The 20,059-nt window shown below is 40.5% G+C and overlaps 1 protein-coding gene across 2 annotated transcripts in view; it reads left to right on the forward strand.

The window, feature by feature from the left end:
* ATP6V0A4 (ATPase H+ transporting V0 subunit a4) overlaps positions 1 to 20,059 on the forward strand; it is a 51,249-nt gene that overhangs the window by 18,752 nt on the left and 12,438 nt on the right. For both annotated transcript variants that reach the window (XM_060779705.2, XM_060779706.2), the window contains exons 11-16: positions 3,050 to 3,189; positions 4,788 to 4,945; positions 8,261 to 8,354; positions 11,034 to 11,152; positions 13,965 to 14,181; positions 17,064 to 17,171. In XM_060779705.2, the coding sequence (XP_060635688.2) occupies positions 3,050 to 3,189; positions 4,788 to 4,945; positions 8,261 to 8,354; positions 11,034 to 11,152; positions 13,965 to 14,181; positions 17,064 to 17,171 (836 nt within the window). The remainder of the gene's footprint in view (positions 1 to 3,049; positions 3,190 to 4,787; positions 4,946 to 8,260; positions 8,355 to 11,033; positions 11,153 to 13,964; positions 14,182 to 17,063; positions 17,172 to 20,059) is intronic.

Here is a 20,059-nt window from a genome sequence, read left to right on the forward strand (position 1 = left end):
TAGCCGAGGGGCCACCTCTGAGAAGGCCCTGTCTCTTGTCCCTGCCAGCCGTGCTTGTGGCGAGGATGGGATCGAGAGCAGGGCCTCCCCAGACAATCTTAAAGTCCTGGAAAGTTCATAAGGGGAGATGCGTTCAGACAGATAAGTTGGGCCAGAGACGATCTTAAAGTCCTGGAAGGTTCATAAGAGGAGATGCGTTCAGACAGATAAGTTGGGCCAGAGACGATCTTAAAGTCCTGGAAGGTTCATAAGGGGAGATGCGTTCAGACAGATAAGTTGGGCCAGAGACGATCTTAAAGTCCTGGAAGGTTCATAAGGGGAGATGCGTTCAGACAGATAAGTTGGGCCAGAGACGATCTTAAAGTCCTGGAAGGTTCATAAGGGGAGATGCGTTCAGACAGATAAGTTGGGCCAGAGACGATCTTAAAGTCCTGGAAGGTTCATAAGGGGAGATGCGTTCAGACAGATAAGTTGGGCCAGAATCGTTTAGGGCTTTATAGGCTAAAGCCAGCACTTTGAATTGTGCCCAGTAGCAAATTGGCAGCAAGTGGGACTGCCACTTGCCTAGTTTCCAACAGACCTCACAATCTCTAAAGATGCCTGGCATTGATGTGGGTGAAACATCAGGAGAGAGTGCTTCTGGAACATGGCCATACTGCTTAGAAAACTCCCAGTAACCCAGTGAAAGCCTTCGACAACACATAAAAAAGGTTCTTGTTAAAATGCAGTTAAAAGTGAAGTAGTACTTTGGCCACATCATGAGAAGACAGGAAAGCTTAGAGAAGACAATGATGCTGGGGAAAATGGAAGGAAAAAGGAAGAGGGGCCGAACAAGGGCAAGATGGAGGGATGGTATCCTTGAAGTGACTGGCTTGACTCTGAAGGAGCTGGGGGTGGTGACGGCCAACAGGGAGCTCTGGCGTGGGTGAACCCATTAGGTCACGAAGAGTTGGAAGCGACTGAATGAATAAACAACAACAACATGATTAAAAGTCTTTGAAATAGACCAATTAAAAGGCGAAAGGTAATGCTACTCCTTGCCCAGCAAGCCAGTGCTTCTGCAGCCCAGCAAGCAGTATGTCTGCAAAAAGCATCTGCCAACTCTGTGTAACAGCGCCATCTGGCGGTGACAGTTTCAGTGACACTAACTTTACCCACATTTTATTTTATTTCCATGCTCATATCCATGCAGTCTGTATCCCAGTTACAGAAGAGGAAGAAGTTGATCAAATCCATGACACCCTCCCAATGTTAGCTAAACCCTGGGATTTTTTTAAAGTTAAGAGCAACTTCTTAAAAATGTGCCACTCTTCTCACCAAATTTGAGTGCAAACTGCTTTTTTTCACATTAGCATGTAGCCAGCTTATTTATTGCCTGGACATGAGCCTGGAGAGAGATATTGTAAAGGAAAAAAATGGCTTCTCCTCTGGAATGTGTCCAAATTTGGTGTCAATTCGCCCAGTGGTTTTTGAGTTCTGTTAATCCCACAAACAAACATTACATTTTTATTTATATAGATATTTATATACCACCTTTCTCAGCCCGAAGGCAACTCAAGGTGGTTTACAGTCGGCAATCAGTTCCCCCAACAACATAAAATATAATTTAAAACATTAACATATAATATAAGCCATATAAATGTATGCATGTAAGGCATTGAATTTTGCAGTTATTTTTGTGTAAAGTGCTTTGAGTCTCCCTAGGGGTGAGAAAAGCGGTATATAAATACTGTAAATCTTTATAAATAAAAATGTAATGTTCGTTTGTGGGATTAACAGAACTCAAAAACCACTGGGCGAATTGACACCAAATTTGGACACAAGACACCTAATAACCCAATGTATGTCCTTCACTCAAAAAAATTGATTTGGTCATTTGGGAGTTGTAGTTGCTGGGATTTATAGTTCACCTACAATCAAAGAGCATTCTGAATCCCACCAACGATGAAATTGAACCAAACTTGGCACACAGTTCTCCCATGACCAACAGAAAATGCTGGAAGGGTTTGGTGGGCAGTGTCCTTTGGTTTTGGAGTTGTAGTTCACCTACATCCAGAGATCACTGTGGACTCAAACAATCATGGATCTGGACCAAACTCTACACGAATAGAGTTTGTGGAGAAATGCCTCTAGAACATGGCCATATAGCCCGAAAAAACCCACAAGAACTGAGTGATTCCGGCCATGAAAGCCTTCGACAATACATTTCTACACGAATACTCAATATGCCCAAATGTGAACACTGGTGGAGTTTGGAAAAAATCGAATCTTGACATTTGGGAGTTATAGGTGCTGGGATTTGTAGTTCACCTACAATCTAAGAGCATTCTGAACCCACAAACGACAAAATCGGAGCAAACTTCCCACACAGAACCCCCATGACCAATAGAAAATACTTAAGGCCATCCAGTCCAACTCCCTTCATCAGGGCAAGAAAAGGTAATCAAAGTCCTCCTGACAAAGAGCCATCCAGCCATAGATATAGATAGATAGATAGATAGATAGATATGATTCACACACACAGAGATATAGTATCATAGATTGAAAGGGACCCTTAAAGAAGGACAATGATTTTGCATGTTCCAGGGTGGGCAAACCAGACACTTTCCACATCAACACTGACAAAGAAACAGCAAGAAATACTGTTTACCCATAAGCATAAAGAAATTACATATAGTAGAAACCAATACTTTCTCATTACTTTATTTTCCAGATCAACAGACTGAGCCACAGCAATGCGTGGCAGGAGATAGCTAGGAAATAAAAAACCAATGCGATTGGAGGTCTTTGGGAATGTCCTGGATAGTTTAAGCGCCGTACAAAAATTGGCATTGTATGTAGCCTGTGTGCTGCAGTTTCCTCACCGCTGTCCTTTTTGTAGGTGTTCATTCTGAACCTTCCAATATCTTAATTTCTCAGTCTCTGCTAGACATGTGGATGAAAGCTCAGAGTGAGCAAGGCAGCTTGCTTTTGTAGAGAGATTTCTTATGTTACAACCATTCAAATACTTTCAAGGCACTACTCTGACAAGTCTTTCTCCTTCCAACAGCCCCCTACACTATCATTACCTTCCCTTTTCTGTTTGCGGTCATGTTCGGCGATTGTGGCCACGGGGCTGTCATGCTGAGCTTTGCTCTCTGGATGATCCAGAATGAGAAGGCCCTTTTAGCACAGAAGGGTAGCAGCGAGGTGAGTGACCTCAAGTGGAATCGTATCCTTACAGCAGCCTTTGAGATTCCGTCTGAGAAAAAAAAAAGACATTTCTTTCCTGACTAGTAGTAAAGGGAGAGAATACGAGTATGTTAGACATTGAAACAATTTAGGTCAAACTAGAAAAACACAGTAGTATCTATTCCTTTTTTCCTCTCATTTTTTCAGCAAGATTTCCTTGGAGATGCATACGTCAGGTTTTACTTACTTACTTACTTAGGCGATCCCTCGTAGCCCAAGGATGATGGTTCTCCAAGTGCGGTGACTTGACGATGGGTCCGTAGGTGGCACTGAAGCCCTATTATTAATTAATTTTTATTAATTTATTTACTTACTTACTTACAACATTTATATGCCACCCTTCTCACCCCGAAGGGGACTCAGAGCAGCTTACAAGATATATAAATATATATACATACAATATATTATATAATATCAGTATTATATATTACTATATTGTACTATATGATTATATTGTAATATTATTAGTTTTTTTTAGTCGTGTCGGGAGCGACTTGAGAAACTGCAAGTCGCTTCTGGGGTGAGAGAATTGGCCGTCTGCAAGGACGTTGCCCAGGGATCACCTGGATGATTTGATGTTTTTATCATTCTTGTGGGAGGCTTCTCTCATGTCCCCGCATGAGGAGCTGGAACTGATAGAGGGAGCTCATCCGCCTCTCCCCAGATTCGAACCTGCGACCTGTTGGTCTTCAATCCCTCCTAATATTATTAGTAATATTACATGTAATATAAAATACATAACTATAATATCATATTATAATTATCATATCATATTATTATTAGTAGTATTATATCGTATTACATTATACTATTATAAATATTATATGTATATACAATATATTATATTATATTATATTATATTATATTATATTATATTATATTATATTATTAGCATAGTACAATACCAGAATTATATATTATTATATTGTACTATACCATTATATTGTAATATTATTAGTAATATTACATGTAATATAAAATACATAATTATAATATCATATTATTAGTATTATATTGTATTGCATTACACTATTATAAATATTATATATATACAATATATTATATTATATTATATTATATTATATTATATTATATTATTAGCATAGTACAAGAGACTAGGTGGAACTATTCTTGATCCGCATGTTCTCCCGCAGTGAGGACATCAGTTTCCAAGTGGAAGGTGGTCCCAGTCAGGGTTGGCTTGACATGCCTTCCTCTTGGCATGTTTCTCCCTTTCTCTCTCCACTCGTGTCTCTTCAAATTCTGCAGCACTGCTGGTCACAGCAGACCTCCAGTTAGAGTGCTCAAGGGCCAGGGCTTCCCAGTTCTCTGTGTCTATGCCACAGTTTTAAAGGTTGGCTTTAAGTCCATCTTTATATCTCTTTTTCTATCCACCAACATACCTCAGGTAGGAACCATCTAATAAGCAATCACGAGACATGCTCAATGAAAGATAACATAGGTGAGAAAAACATAACCGATGACCAAAAAGTGTGCTACATGCATTATCTTATTCCTGTTGGTCTCTGAGTGACCCCAATTGTTTTCCTTTGCAGATCTGGAACACCTTTTTCGGTGGCCGCTACCTGATCCTTCTCATGTCTATATTTTCCATCTACACGGGCTTCATTTACAATGATTGCTTCGCCAAATCTTTCAACATATTTGGATCTTCCTGGCATGTCCGCCCCATGTTCGACAAAGGAAACTGGACGTAAGTGGTCCAGTTTGCACCGAGCCAGATGTTGCCACAAACCTGTAGATATGTTGTCTGGAACACGTATCATCTTTATTCAGCCTTGTGGCTGCAGAATATGAGGACCATGTCTAAAAGACATGTCTAAAAGACATGATAATTTGAAAACAGCCCCAATCTTTAGCCCCTCCAACTCTTGTCTTTTATGGAACTTACTCCAAAGCATGATTGTCCAAATACTTTCTATGTTTTGCTGTTACTCACAAACAACTGAAAATGGCCTGAATCCTATTCTAATCCCAAATAGAACAGAGCCATTAACTCAGTTGTTGAACAACGAATCGGCACAAAAGCAAATACTGTTACTTCATTGGGTTTAGTGTAAGTAAGACTTACAATACAGTTGAGGCCAGTGATGAAGAACAAAAGTGGGGAAACTCGTAATGAGCAAAAAGAAAATGATTTAATTCAGAATGGGTTTGGGTTTGTTGTTTAGTGACTGGACTCTTGGAGTTATCTCGTTTATATGGCCATTATAAATGAGGGTTGAATGAAAAGTAATGCCTCCACCTTCGTAACTCCTCAACAGATGGCAGTACTGGTATGCGGCAGGTACTGGCTTGTTCAGTAGACTCTCCTCTACAGTTCCATTTTGTCGGTGTTGCAATCCAGAGCAGGAAATGAGGCCCTAAGATAACTATCCACCACACTTGACTGTGAAAAAACAATCCTTTTTTATTGAAGAAAAATGGTTACAAAATAAAGGAAAATGCAAAGTCAAAAGCCACAGCAAAATTAGCAAACATGAATTTCCATGAACAAGATCAAAACCCAAAGCCACACTGTAAAATACTGGAACCTGTTAGCAATCCACTAACCGTACTTGATGTCCTAGAAATCTTTCAAGACGATGGCCAGGGAAACCGGGAGAACTGCCAAGGTCTTCATCAATCTAAAACGATGCCTGAACAGGGAAAGTCAGCCCGGCAGAAGGCACTTAAAGCAGAGGAATTGGTTTCGTGAAACACCTCCCTGCTTTGAAGCCGTTGTTTGTATTTCTTTTAATCCCGGAAGACCTTCGCAAGCTGAGTGATTTACTTCTGTCTTGCCAGATCTGGCCCCTTCTATTCTGATTAAGGTTCCTAGGTGCAGAAGGGAGTGAAAGGTCATGGCTTCCCTCTGAAACATTCTCATGAACACTGGTACTTTCATTTTCCAAATCTACAGAAGTTTCTTCCTCACTAATTTCAGGAGCATTGACATCAAGAAGTACATTTTCATTAGCATCAGGAAGTACATTTTGATTAGCATCAGTAAATATATTTTCATTAGCATCAGGAGGAACAAACAGAGAATCAGGTTCAAGTTCAAACTCAGGCTGAACCCCAACAGTCGGCAGGTACTGGCTTGTTCAGTAGACTCTCCTCTACAGTTCCATTTTGTCAGCAGGTACTGGTTTGTTCAGTGGACTCTCCTCTACAGTTCCCTTAGCATCGAACGGTTGTGTTGTTAAAGTGCGAAGTATGGAACCCTGTACAGACGGTCGGTCAATGCGATTTAAGCAACGTGCAGTCATTGAATTCTTGATAGCAGAAGGTGTCACCCCAAAGGAGATTCATCAGAGAATGCAAGCTGTTTATGGCAATTGTGTTGATGTGAGTACTGTGCATCGTTGGGCGAGTAAGTTGAGGTGGGAACATCTGACTTGCATGACAAACAAAGAGTTGGAAGTCCTGTGACAGCAACCACCGAGTTTCACAAGCAAAAGATTGACAGATTGATTCAGGATGATCGTCGTATCACTCAGAGAGAAATTTCAAGCACAATCGGCATTTCACAAGAACATGTGGGTCACATAATTGCTTTGCTTGGTTATCAGATCTGTGCACGATGGGTACCCAGGATGAGAGAACTGTGAGACGCTGGTTGCGGAAACAGAGTGTCGACTTCTTCCGTGACAGCTTCAGAAAACTTGTTCATCGTTGGCAGAAATGTATCCAATTGTCTGGTGATTATGTGGAAAAGTGAATAGTGGTAGTTAAAGAGCACATTCTAAGGATTATTTCTGCGTTTGATTTATTAAAATATTCCCATCCAAACCCAAGTAACGAAGGCGGAGGCATTACTTTTCATTCAACCCTCGTAAATTGAAGCTTCATTAACAGCAAGAAAATGTTCTCATCATTTAATCTCAGCTCATTCCCAAGATCTGACTTATCAGGACTGTTATTATGTTGATAGAGTTTAAGCTGAGTTTTTCAGCCCTTTTTTAAGGCTGAAAAAGCCCCCCTCGACTTATATTCGAGTGAGGGTCCTGGTGGGAAGGCGTGGGACTGAAAGAAACCCCATGCCTTCCCTCCAGGACCCTCACCTCTCCACACAGCAACACAGTTGGGTCACTGTGCTGAGAGAGGAGGAGAAAAAGGCTTTGTGGAGAGGTCTCTCTCTCCCCTCTCGTGGAGCCACCTTTTCTGGGGCCCTGATCCCCAAGAAAGAAGAAAGGAAGGAACGAAGAAAGGAATGAAGTCAAGAAAGGGAGGGAGGAAGGAAAGAAGCAAGGGAGGGAGGCCTGAAGAGAGGGGGCCAGTGGGGGGGGGGCACATTTGGTCCCTGGGCCGGAATTTTGACAAGCCTTCCTTGGCTGAACCAGACCCCCTTTGCTCAATGCAGATACTGATAAAGGGGTGGGACTAATTATAGTGACGCACTGATAATTATGGAGGAATCCTAAATGCAAAGCTGTAATTGCAATATAGGATGCTAATCTGGGAACACATCTACTTTATTATCTGAGTATACTTGTATTAAGGGCCCCCCTGGTGGTGCAGCGGGCTAAACCGCTGAGCTGTTGAACTTGTGGACCAAAAGGTTGGTGCTTCAAATCAGGGGAGCGAGGTGAGCTCCCGCTGTTAGCCCCAGCTTCTGCCAACCTAGCAGTTTGAAAACATGCAAATGTGAGTAGATCAATAGGTACCGCTTCTGCAGGAAGGTAGCGACACTCCATGCAGTGATGCTGGCCACATGACCTTGGAGGCGTCTATGGACACCGCCAGCTCTTCAGCTTAGAGATGGAGATGAGCACCACCCCCCAGAGTCAGACACGACTAGACTTAATGTCAGGGGAAACCTTTGCCTTTACCTTACTTGTATTAATGTATAAGCAAAAGGACATATTATACTGCAGGCGACCTGAGTTTTCTATTGCGAGGCTGTGCAACTAGTGGAAGCTATAGGTTTGGGGTTAAATGTTGTTGTGTTCATTGGTTTTTAATTATCAAGCAACGATAAATGAGGGTGTGTTTGAGCATCTAACCTTTCTCCCTTTTTCCATAGAGATAGTATGATGCATCATGATGGCACATATCAGCTGGACCCCAAAATCGTAGGAGTATACTCTGGAAATCCCTATCCTTTTGGAATAGATCCGGTAATTTTAAAAAAATACTTCATTTCACCCTTTCCTCCCCGATAGCCAAGGAAAATTGATCTCGCTATCAGATGGAACTGAGGGAAATAAAAAATATACGTCATACACTTGACATGTTGCTTTACTTAGCAATAGTTTCTGCTACATTGTTTAGAAAGTTCAAGAAAAATTATCTGTAAATTTAAAGTGCTAATTTCAGCTTGCTTAAAGACCTCTCCAGTCATAGTTATTAAATATTTAAATGTTTCCTGAAAGAAAGATGTACCCTTAATGCAACTTTAAAACTGTAGACATTTCCTGGGGCTGTATCCTTTTGTTCTTTTTCCAATTAATTTTTCAAAGCAATGACTTAAAAATTGTCCCTTTCCCCCTAAATAATATTTTTCGAAGTTTTTTTTAAAAAATCAAGAATATTTTCACCTATATCCCTGTTGCCTTCCACCCAAAATTCATTTTCTGATGTGCAAAAGAACTCAATGATTAGAACTGGCCACTAGATGGCAGCATTGATTGCAAATCTTTCCCCAAGTTGGAGGGCCTTGCAAGAGATGGGGAATTGTTGTGATCCTGTATTCAGAAGGTTTCAAATCCCATTTGTCTTGAAAGCTAAGCAGGCTCTGGTTAAAACTTAGATGGGAGACTACAAATGAATATCAAGTGCTATTTCAGAGGAAGGAGTTAGCCAAACCGCCTCTGAGTATTCCTTGCCAAAGAAAACTCTCTGGAAATAATGATAATGATAATAATAATGATGATGATGATGATGATGATGATGATGATGATGATAATTTGGAACACAATACACCAGACATTACGTTTGTGGAAAAGAAAAAAGTTTGGATTATTGATGTTGTCATACCAGGTGACAGTCACATTGAGGAAAAACAACAGGAAAAACTCAGTCTTTATCAGGACCTCAATATCAAACTGCAAAGGCTCTGGCATAAATCAGTACTGGTGGTCCCAGTGGTCATTGGAACACTGGGTGCCATGCCAAAAGATCTCAGTGGGCATCTGGAAACAATAAACATTGACAAAATCATGATCTGTCAAATGCAAAAGGCCACCTTACGTGGATCTGCACGCATCATTTGAAAACACATCACACAGTCCTAGATGCTTGGGAAATGTTCGACGTGATTTTGTGATACGAAATCCAGCATATAGATCTCATTTGCTGTGACATACTGTGTTTTTGTGTCAGAATAATAATAATAATAATGGAGACCGAAGGCCTGATTCTCACAGCCCAAGCAATTAGAACAAATGCCATCAAATCCAGAATTGAAAAGTCGATGACAGATCCCAAGTGTACACTCTGCAAGGAAGCAGATGAAACAATAGATCACATCCTCAGCTGCTGCAAGTAGATCGTACAGACAGTCTACAAGCAGAGGCATAACACCGTTGCTCAGATGATCCATTGGAACTTGTGCCACAAATACCATCTGTCTGAGACAAAGAACTAGGTGGGATCACAAGCTGGAAAAAGTTACAGAAAATGAACATGTCAAACTACTCTGGGATTTCCAAATTCAGACAGACAGAGTTTTGGAGCACAATACTCCTGACCTCATGATCGTGTTTAAAAACCAAGTATGGATCATCGATGTTGCAATCCCAGGTGACAGCAGGATTGAAGAGAAACAACTGGAAAAGCTGACATGATACAAGGATTAAAAGATTGAACTTCAAAGACTCTGGCACAAGCCAGTAACGGTGGTCCCAGTGGTGATTGGCATAATGGGTGTAGTGCCTAAAGATCTTGGCCTGCACTTAAAAACAATCACTGCTAACAAAATTGCCATCTGTCAGCTGCAAAAGGCCACCCTACTGGGATCTGCACGCATTATTCGCCGATACATCACATAGTCCTAGAAACTTGGGAAGTGCCTGCCGTGTGATCCAATACAACAACCAGCATAATGATCTTATTTGCTGTGTACTAATCTTGTTGTATTTCATATAATAATAACAACAATAGTCCTAGATGCTTGGGAAGTGTTCGACTTGTGATACGAAATCCAGCATATATATCATGTTTGCTGTGACACACTGTTTTTTTGTGTCAGTAAAATAAAATAATAATAATAATAATAATAATAATAATAATAATAATAACAACAACTTTATTCTTATATCCCACCACCAACTCCCTGAAGGAACTGGGGGTGGCTTACAGATGGCACAAAGTGCCTAAAAACAAACATAAAAGTGAACACAATATAAAATACGGAGTTGCTGTCAATCAACAGGCAACTTGAAGGCACATACACACATGCATGATTATTTCATTCATGTTTTATGCTTGGCAAGATTTATTCAGAGGGGGTTTGCCTTTGCCTTCTTCTGAGGTAGAGAGAGTGTGACTTGACCAAAGTCACCCAGTGCATTTCCATAATTAAGTAGGGATTTGAACCCTTGTCTCCAGAGTCCTAGCCAAACACTTACACCACTACACCATCCTTGTCTTCTGTGTTTGGTTACAGATATCTATTTTACTCAGGGCATTGCCTATTGTTGTGGTGGTCCTTTTAAAAACTTCCTTTCCCCGATAAGATGGGTGGCATTTCTTTTAAATTGTGTAGGGCAATTCTCCCTTGATATGACATTATTAAAGGTCCTCACTTTCTATTTCATGCTTCTGTGTTCACTCATCTTTTCACCTGTTTCTTCAAGGTCTGGAACATTGCAACCAACAAGCTGACATTCTTGAATTCCTACAAGATGAAGATGTCTGTCATCATGGGGATCTCACACATGATCTTTGGGGTGGTGCTCAGTATCTTCAACCACATGTAAGTATTAGGGTCTAATTTATGGACTTTAAGGAGAAGTCTTTCTTTAAATGTTGCTCTCTTTCACATCTGTATCTTGCATGTTGTGACTCGTCAGTGGAAGGTATACACAGCCTTCTTTTGCAAGTCCGGTTGGTGAGGCATGGATCTTAGAGAAATCCCATTTCTGGAGAGGCAAAATACTATTTGCCCAGAGTGTGAAATCCCTCTAACATCTAGTTTGATCCTATGTATCAGTGTTGCTTGTGGTGGTGTAGTGAAATGAATTATTTGTGTATCCATCCTATTTCATGCCCTTGCTCTTGCCTTGAGGATCTGCAGGCATTTGGGACTTCAATTCCCAGAAACCCCAGCAAGTTTGACTAACTGTCAGGAATTGTGGGAGTTGAGGTCCCAAACATCTGGAGGACCAGAAGTTAGGAACCACGGGTCTAGAGCACGGCTTCTTAAACTGTGGGTTCCAATCCCAAATGGGGTTCTGATCCCAAATGGGGTCCCGATCCCAAATGGCTCAGTTGAGGTCACAAAAATGTGTGTAGTATGCCACTTAGTGGTTGTTTTAGACATTTACATGAATCTGTTAGCAACAATATGCAGTGTTTATAATAGTAGACTCTTCAGAAAATGCTTCACCTGTACTTCAGAAAAAGGAAAATCAGCCTTTTTAGAAAGCCTTACAAATGCTGATTTATTTTCAGTAAATGTTTGATTTTTTCAATACCTATTTTATATACCCATATACCTGGGATTGTGTAAATATTTTTTAAGTTGAAAGCGATTATAAATAGAAAAAGTTTAATAAGCCCTGGTCTAGAGGGTGTAGAGGTCACCGAACACATCTCTTTGGAAATTGAAAAACATCCTTTTTAGAACAAGTTGTATTGCTTCACTTCTTCCCCGACTAACCCGTTCCCTTTTCCTGTCTCTATACAACTTCCTCTTAACAATAGATTTTCCTGATATTGTTTACAATACAATGCATCTCTGAAATGATTCTGTGTTTTGTTTTGCCTTTTCCTGTTCTAGCTTCTGATAAGGTTGGATGAACCCGCCTGTTTTTAATCTGAATGATAAGTTTGAAATCACTAAATTATTTAACATCTTCCAAATGCTTCCAATTTCTTCTTACTTGTTTGCAGCTGCCTCCTCTCACTTCTTTTGGAAGCTCATCTTTCCTGTTCCATAAAGCATTACATTCAGAAGTAATCCTGTAGTCCATTGGCTTTTAAGGGAGACACTAGATTTAAAAGCCTTACCAACAGGAAATTGTTGGTACAAAGCAGGGGTCCTCAGACTAAGACCCATTGTGGCTCTCCAATGTCATATTTTTGACCTGTAAATAAGATATATACAGTGTGCATAGGAATTCGTTCATGCTTTTTTCAAATAATAGTCTGGCCACCCAACAGTCTAAGGGACTGTGAACTGGCCCTTGAATTGAAAAGTTTGAGGACTCCAGGTACAAAGCTTTCCAGAAACTGTGCTTTTGTTGTCCCCTTCATGTTGTAGCCGACTTATGGCAACACTAAGGCAAAGCCATCAAAGGATTTCTTAGCTAGATTTGTTCAGCCTTCTTCTATGGCTGAGATGTGTGATTTTTCCCCAAGGGCATCAGGTGGGTTTCCATGGCTCAAGTACAATTTAAATACTATTCTGCAGAACTGTAGTTCAGTGCTCAAAGTACTACCTCATGTTGACTCTTTCCAAAGACTCCCAATGCCACCCTGAGTCCCTTCATGGGTTAAAAATAAATTATTATTATTTGAAACACAAAAAAGTTGAGTCCACAGCAAACAAGATCACTCTGCTAGCTGTTGTATTGGATCACACGCCGGACACTTCCCAAGTGTCTAAGACTGTGTGCTGTATCGGCGAATAATGTGTGCAGATCTGAGTATGGTTGCCTTTTGCAGCTGACATATGGTAGTTTTGTCAGCGCCGATTATTATTAATATTATTGTTGTTATAATTATTTGATACATAACAAGAATAGTACACAGCAAACAAGATCACTATGCTGGCTTTTGTATTTGATCACACATCGGACACTTCCCATGTGTCTAGGACTGTGTGATGTATTGGCAAATCATGCAGATCCTAGTAGGGTGGCCTTTTGCAGCTGACAGATGGTAATTTTGTCAGCTTTGATTGTTTTTAAGTGCAGGCCAAGGCCTTTAGGCACTGTACCTAGTCTGCTGATCACCACTGGGACCAACTTTACTGGCTTGTGCCAGAGTCTTCACAGTTTGATCTTTAAATCCTATTATTATTATTATTATTATTATTATTTAAATCATTTTCTGGCAGTTTTTGTTTTCAAAACACAAAAAGTTCCATTTTCCTTTGTGATCCCTCTCAAAATGGTGCCAGGAAGTGATGGGAAATCACTTGCTGTGGTGTGTAGACTGTTCAAAGGAGTTGGTGTAGGAGAAAATGCCCTTTGGTCTCCACTGTTGTCCATCCATTACATTGTCCTAAGTGTTACAATAGGGTGACTTTTCTCCAGCATTAATTAATCCAATCATCAGACAAAATAAGCCAGGAAGTCATTCAATATCTCCCGGTTGTTGTTTTTTTTTCTATGTCATGTGCTAACCAAGGAGAGTGTATCTGTAGCCTTCCAGATCCATTTGCAATAGAAACCTTGTCATCCATGACCATTGATCATACAAGCTCAGGGTTGATGGAGGATAACACCAACCACATCTGTAATACCACAGGTTTACTGGGCCTACCATAACTTGTTTGCTTCTTCATGACCACATTTGGACACTACTGATTCTGTTATTTCTTTTGGCTCATTCCATTCCAGTTATTTCAGGAAAACCATCAACATCATCTTGCAGTTCATCCCAGAGATGATCTTCATGCTTTCCCTGTTTGGTTACCTCGTTTTCATGATTATTTTCAAGTGGTGCCACTATGATGTCCACGCTGCTGGATATGCTCCAAGCATCCTCATCCATTTTATCAACATGTTTCTGTTTAGTTATGGTGATCCGACAAACGTTCCCCTCTATGAGCACCAGGTATGGACTCTTTGCCTTCTCCTATGAATCCTGGTATTTACCTGACAAGGATGGTAGTAACTAACATGGAAGAAGCTGAATGATGGAACATTAAGGGCATTAAAAGGAAGTCTTTGTTCACCAGCACATAATTAGATTGTTTCCAGAAGGAAGACCATGTTCCTCTCTTGAAGACAAATCAGGGAAGAGTCTTGTAGCACCTTAAGAACTAGTGAGCATGTATTTTAGTGGAATGGAGCCCATGTCTTCTGATCATAGAATCACAGAGTTGGAAGAGACCTTGCGGGCCATCTAGTCCAGGAAAATTGCATTCAATGCACCCCTGACAGGTAGCCATCCAGCCTCTGCTTAAAAGCCTCCAAAGAAGGAGCCTCCATCACACTCCGGGGCAGAGAGTTCCACTGCTGAACATCTCTCACAGTCAGGAAGTTCTTCCAAACCCCCGGTGGCGCAGTGGGTTAAACCCTTGTGCGGGCAGGGCTGAAGACTGACAGGTTGCAGGTTTGAATTCGGGAAGAGCACAGATGAGCTCCCTCTGTTAGCTCCAGCACCCCATGCGGGGACATGAGAGAAGCCTCCCAAAAGGATGGTAAAACATCAAAACATCAGGGCGTCCCCTGGGCAACGTCCTTGCAGACAGCTAGTTCTCTCACACCAGAAGTGACTTGCAGTTTCTCAAGTCGCTCCTGATGCGAAAGAAAAAGGAAATTCTTTCAAATGTTCAGGTGGAATTTCCTTTCCTGTAGTTTGATGCATGGAGGATAACCTCATTTGATACATATTTATACACATGCTGTGATGGGGGTATGAGATGTAACTGATATAGTTTCTGAACATACCTGCATTGCCATTTTGTGCCTCATTTGCAGGATCAGAACAGCATCTGTGTCCATGTAGTTGGATGCAAAATAATTACATCAGTGCTGAGATCTGCCAGAGTCATCTAGAGGACTCAGCACTGGTGTAATTACTTCATGTTTGGTTATAGGGATGTAGCCACATGTATCTCCCATCTTGTTTACTTTTGGATGAACATGTCTTTAGAGCCTGTAGAGGAGGCCTGGGCAAACTTCGGCCCTCCAGGTGTTTTGGACTCCAACTCCCACAATTCCTAACAGTCATTAGGCTGTTAGGAATTCTGGGAGTTGAAGTCCAAAACATCTGGAGGATCAAAGTTTGTCCATGCCTGCTGTAGAGTAAAGTGGGAAGGCTTGTGTGCTTCACTCACTGTATATAGTCAGGAAGGGAACACCAATCCCAGGAACATCTCAAAAAAGACACACACAAATTTCAATCGTTGCCATTTAAAAGACTTCAGCAGATGCTAAGTACTTCCAAGCACCGCTAAATAGATTTACACAATTATGGAATAGAAAAGTCTTTGAGCTGAATGTAAGAGAAGAATTTATCATATGAATATACATAAATAGTAGGAGATTAAAATCAAATGAAAGGACAGAATAGGAATATAAAAAATACGGGTAGAAATAACTCCCCAAACAATTTTCATTAAAAGATACATAATCGGATATAACAGAGATAAGCCTACATAGATGAGCCGATTTTGTATAACCAGGGCAGACATGTAAAATTCTGGAAATTTTGAAGTTATTATTTTCCTCCTAGTTTTTTCCCAGTCTGGAGATACAATGCCGGCACTCTCTTCAGCTCAGGAACATAAAATGCATTATACATAAATTAGTTTGACATCAAATTCTTATGTTTGAAAAATGCTATTTTTGAGGAAAGATTTTTTTTCTCGAGGGAAATACTTTGTATCAACTTGCAACGCATTAAGCCTGGGCTGGCTCAAGACATTTTGCTGCCATTGATAGAAGTCAATCAGACTAAAGCTGAATCATAATTTGACACAATGGTAGCTGATGGCTTTTACGTCAGCAGGGTCATGAATCTGCTTTGAAGGAGCTATTCAATGTGCTGAACTCCAAACCTAGCTTCAGCACTTCAATCCTTCAAAGTTCTGACTAAAACCAATGAAAGATTTACCACTTGATTGACATGAATTTGCTACCACTGGAGACTCTACTCCAGAGGTCTTCAAACTAAGGCCCGGAGGCTGGATACGGCCCTCCAAGGTCATTTACCTGGCCCTCACTCATAGTCAGCCTAAGTCTGAAATGACTTGAAAGCACACAACAACAACAACCCTATCTCATTAGCCAAAAGCAGGCCCACACTTCCCATTGAAATACTAATACATTTATATTTGTTAAAATTGTTCTTCATTTTAATTATTGTATTGTTTTAAGTGTTTTTTGCACTACAAATAAGATATGTGCAGTGTGCATAGGAATTCAGTCATGTTTTTTCAAATTATAATCTGGCCCTCCAACAGTTTGATGGACTGTGACCTGTTTAAGAAGTTTGAAAACTCCTGCTCTACTCCATCTCAAGAAAGATCAGTAGACTGTCTGGAACAGGCTAACTTGCATCCTGTTAAGGAAACTGCAAGAATTGAAACTGATACAGATAAAAACATACAAGTAGTTTGTCTTAAAATATAGTTACATTATAATTGCAAAGTTACAATAGGGTCATGTCTTTAAAATAAGGTTATTGATATTACAGTTGGCCATCCAAATTTGCAAGGTTAACTTTTGTGGATTTGAATATTCATGGATTTGATTAAGACATTCTGTCCCTAAATTTCTAGATCCTCCAACACCACTCTATGGCCATCTTCTGACAGACATTGACCACAGAGCCATGCTGGAAGACCTAGAGATTCCTAGAGCAGTGCTTTCTCAGGTTTTCCCACTTTTATGGAGATCCTGTGCCCTTGATCCCATCAACTATGGAAGGTCCACTGCACATTTTCGTTTTACGCGGTTTTGAAGTGTACAATTGTATATTTCTTCCAGCAAGAAGTACAAACCTTTCTGGTAATTTTTGCCTTGATTGCTGTTCCTTGGATGCTCCTGATTAAGCCCTTCATCCTTCGAGCCAATCATCAAAAGCAACAGAGAATGGTAAGTACAAAGATCCCCAGCGATAGTGGGGCTCTTTGAGTTCAAGGTTGTGTAGGTCAAGTTAAAGGATTTTGTAGTGAAATTTTGCAAGCATTCGCCATTGTTCTTCCTTTTCTGCAGAAAAAGTCCTACTCTCTTCAGAGGACAAAAACCTATACGTTTATAATGCAGTGATTTAACTGTGCTATAAAATCATGGTTTGTCTTGATATGAGAATTATCATTTTCCAGACTTTGGTTGGAAAAGCACATTGTAGAAGCAAAGTTTGTATAAGTTTTGGGTAAACATTGGTTAGTATTGTATCTAAACCAGAAAGTGGAATAATGTGGGCCTCCAGATGATGTTGGACCGCCAATCCCAATGATCTTCCCTACTGGCTAAGGCAATATCTCTAGAGTTGTTGTCCCCAACCTTTGGTCCTCTAGTAAGTGGTTCTCAATCTGTGGTTCCTCAGGTGTTTTGGCGTTCAACTCCCAGAAATCCAAGCCAGTTTACTAGGAGTTGAAGGCCAAAACATCTGGGGACCCGCAAGTTGAGAACCACTGCTCTAGGTGTTTAGGATTTCAGCTTCCACAATTCCTAACAATTGGTAAATTGGCTGGGATTTCTTGGAGTTGAAATCCAAAACACCTGGAGGACTAAATCTTTGGAACCATTGCTCTAGAGCAGTGGTTCCCAATCTTTGATCCTCAGGTGTTTAGGATTTCGGCTCCCACCATTCCTAACAATTGGTAAGCTGTCAGGGTTTCCAGGGGTTGAAGTCCAAAACACCCAGAGGACCAAAGCTTGGGAACCATTGCTCTAGGGTAATGGTTCTCAACCTGTGGGTCCCCAGATGTTTTGGCCTTCAACTCCCGGAAATCCTAACAGCTGGTAAACTGGCTGGGATTTCTGGGAATTGTAGGCCAAAACACCTGGGGACCCAGAGATTAAAGAACCACTACTCTAGGGTTACATGATTCCTACTCTTACTCTGAACCAAGCCATTAGTGCATCCTCAGTAGTAGGGAGACAGTAATCAAACACTTGTCTGAGATTACTGGGAAAGGCCTCTTCTCTTCCATTTCCCAAGTTAATTGAGTGTTCAATACGTTTGCACTTTGAACAGTTTGCAGCAATTGTATAATCTAAGGATGAAGATGGAAGGTGGGAAAAGGAAAGAAAAACTTTTTTAAACTTCTCAGAAAGTGGGATTGCAGAAGATTAATTGAGACTGTTTTGAAGGGGCAGCGATGTAGGGACACAGGCTCACCAGCACTCCAAATACATAAGCTTAGGAGTCCCCTCAAAGGCCCAGGTTGCAGGGCAAGGAGGAGACCACCAGTTGGATTCTTTCTACAAAGGCTTTTATTTTGGGCCTAGCAATAAGCTGACAGTAGTGCCAATGCAAAAAAAGTTCTGTCGCAACCTGAAGTGGGCTTGCACAGCTTTTTATCACATTCTCAATGGTATTCAAAGATCAATCATTTCATTGGTCTAAGATGGCTATACAATTGCTCATTGGCTCTTTATGACTTTGTATTGTCGAAGGCTTTCATGGCCAGAATCACTGGGTTGTTGTAGTTTTTTCCGGGCTATATGGCCATGTTCTAGAGGCATTTTCTCCTTCTTTATGACTTTAACAGACATGAAGGCACATGCGGGATCTTAATAATGGCACAAATATAGTCTATTGTTCTTTGGCCATGAACACTCAGTTGGAAAGTATCTATAGGTTGGTACGTCAAGTGGCTGGGAATTAAGAGAGTATTGGGGAGGACTTTCTGTCCAACTCTGGTCCTTGGCAGCTCTTTCTCTACACAACAGCATTTTTGTAAACAAAGGCTCTCTGCAAAAGCAGGCACATAGGATTTTCAATCATTGGAAGCATCCATGAAACTCCCTTTTTAAAACTATGTCTCCCACAGTTTGATAAATCAGGACATTTGGGGGCTACAGTTGACCATTTGTATCCATAGATTCAATTATTTTTTTTAAAAAATATATTTTTTTAAAATTCCAAAAGGAAAACCTTGATTTTATCATTTTATATAAGAGATCCCATTTTCCTACACCTTTCATATATAATAGGACTTGAGTATACACAATTTTTGATATCCATGGGGGTTCCTGTCACCAAACTCCAATGGATACCATGGATCCACTGTATGTGTTTCCACCAGCCATGCCTGGGAAGGTTATGAGTCTGAAAGGCCCGCCCCAACAATCATAGAGTCTAGTCAGGTGCGTAAATAAATGTCTCCATTTATATTTATTTATTACATGCAACTTTTTTCAAGGAGTCAAGATTCTTGAAAATGGTTATTCAGTTTTATTCTTGCAACAATTGTGTGCATAATCTTGTGCCTAGAGAGAGATACTATGATTTTACCCAAGGCTATTTACTAAATTTCATTATTGAGCAGAAGATTGGAACTAAGTCTCTCCGGTTCATCGCTAACGTTCTCTCCGCTACATCACATGGCTCTGAAACATATAAAAAAAGAGACTTTTAAATTGCAAATAGTTTCTAATGCAATTATTTCCACTAAAAGGATGCACACCTCTAATACTTACAGTTACTGGCATATCCTACCTTTCTTCGAAGGATGTCTGCACGCAGAATTAATTTTTTAAATGAACTGTGATTTCAGACAAAGAATGTTTTTCATCACCTGTAATTCACAATTTTACTGCGAGACACATTTATCCATTTTCCATAGTAATGGAGGAATAATGAGTCCATTTACCTTGCTTAATAAGAGTAAGGACCTTTCTCTAGCTTGTTACATTCTGAAATTGAAAGCTAATAAATTCTTAGACAGAACTGATGGGAAAATTGATAACTTGAATACCGCTAGTGATTGCTCATATCTCTAATAGGAAATTAAGGTCTCTTTTAAGCAGGG

The sequence above is a fragment of the Anolis sagrei genome, chromosome 5 (genome assembly GCF_037176765.1).
Source record: "Anolis sagrei isolate rAnoSag1 chromosome 5, rAnoSag1.mat, whole genome shotgun sequence".
Classification (NCBI taxonomy): Eukaryota; Metazoa; Chordata; class Lepidosauria; order Squamata; family Dactyloidae; genus Anolis; species Anolis sagrei.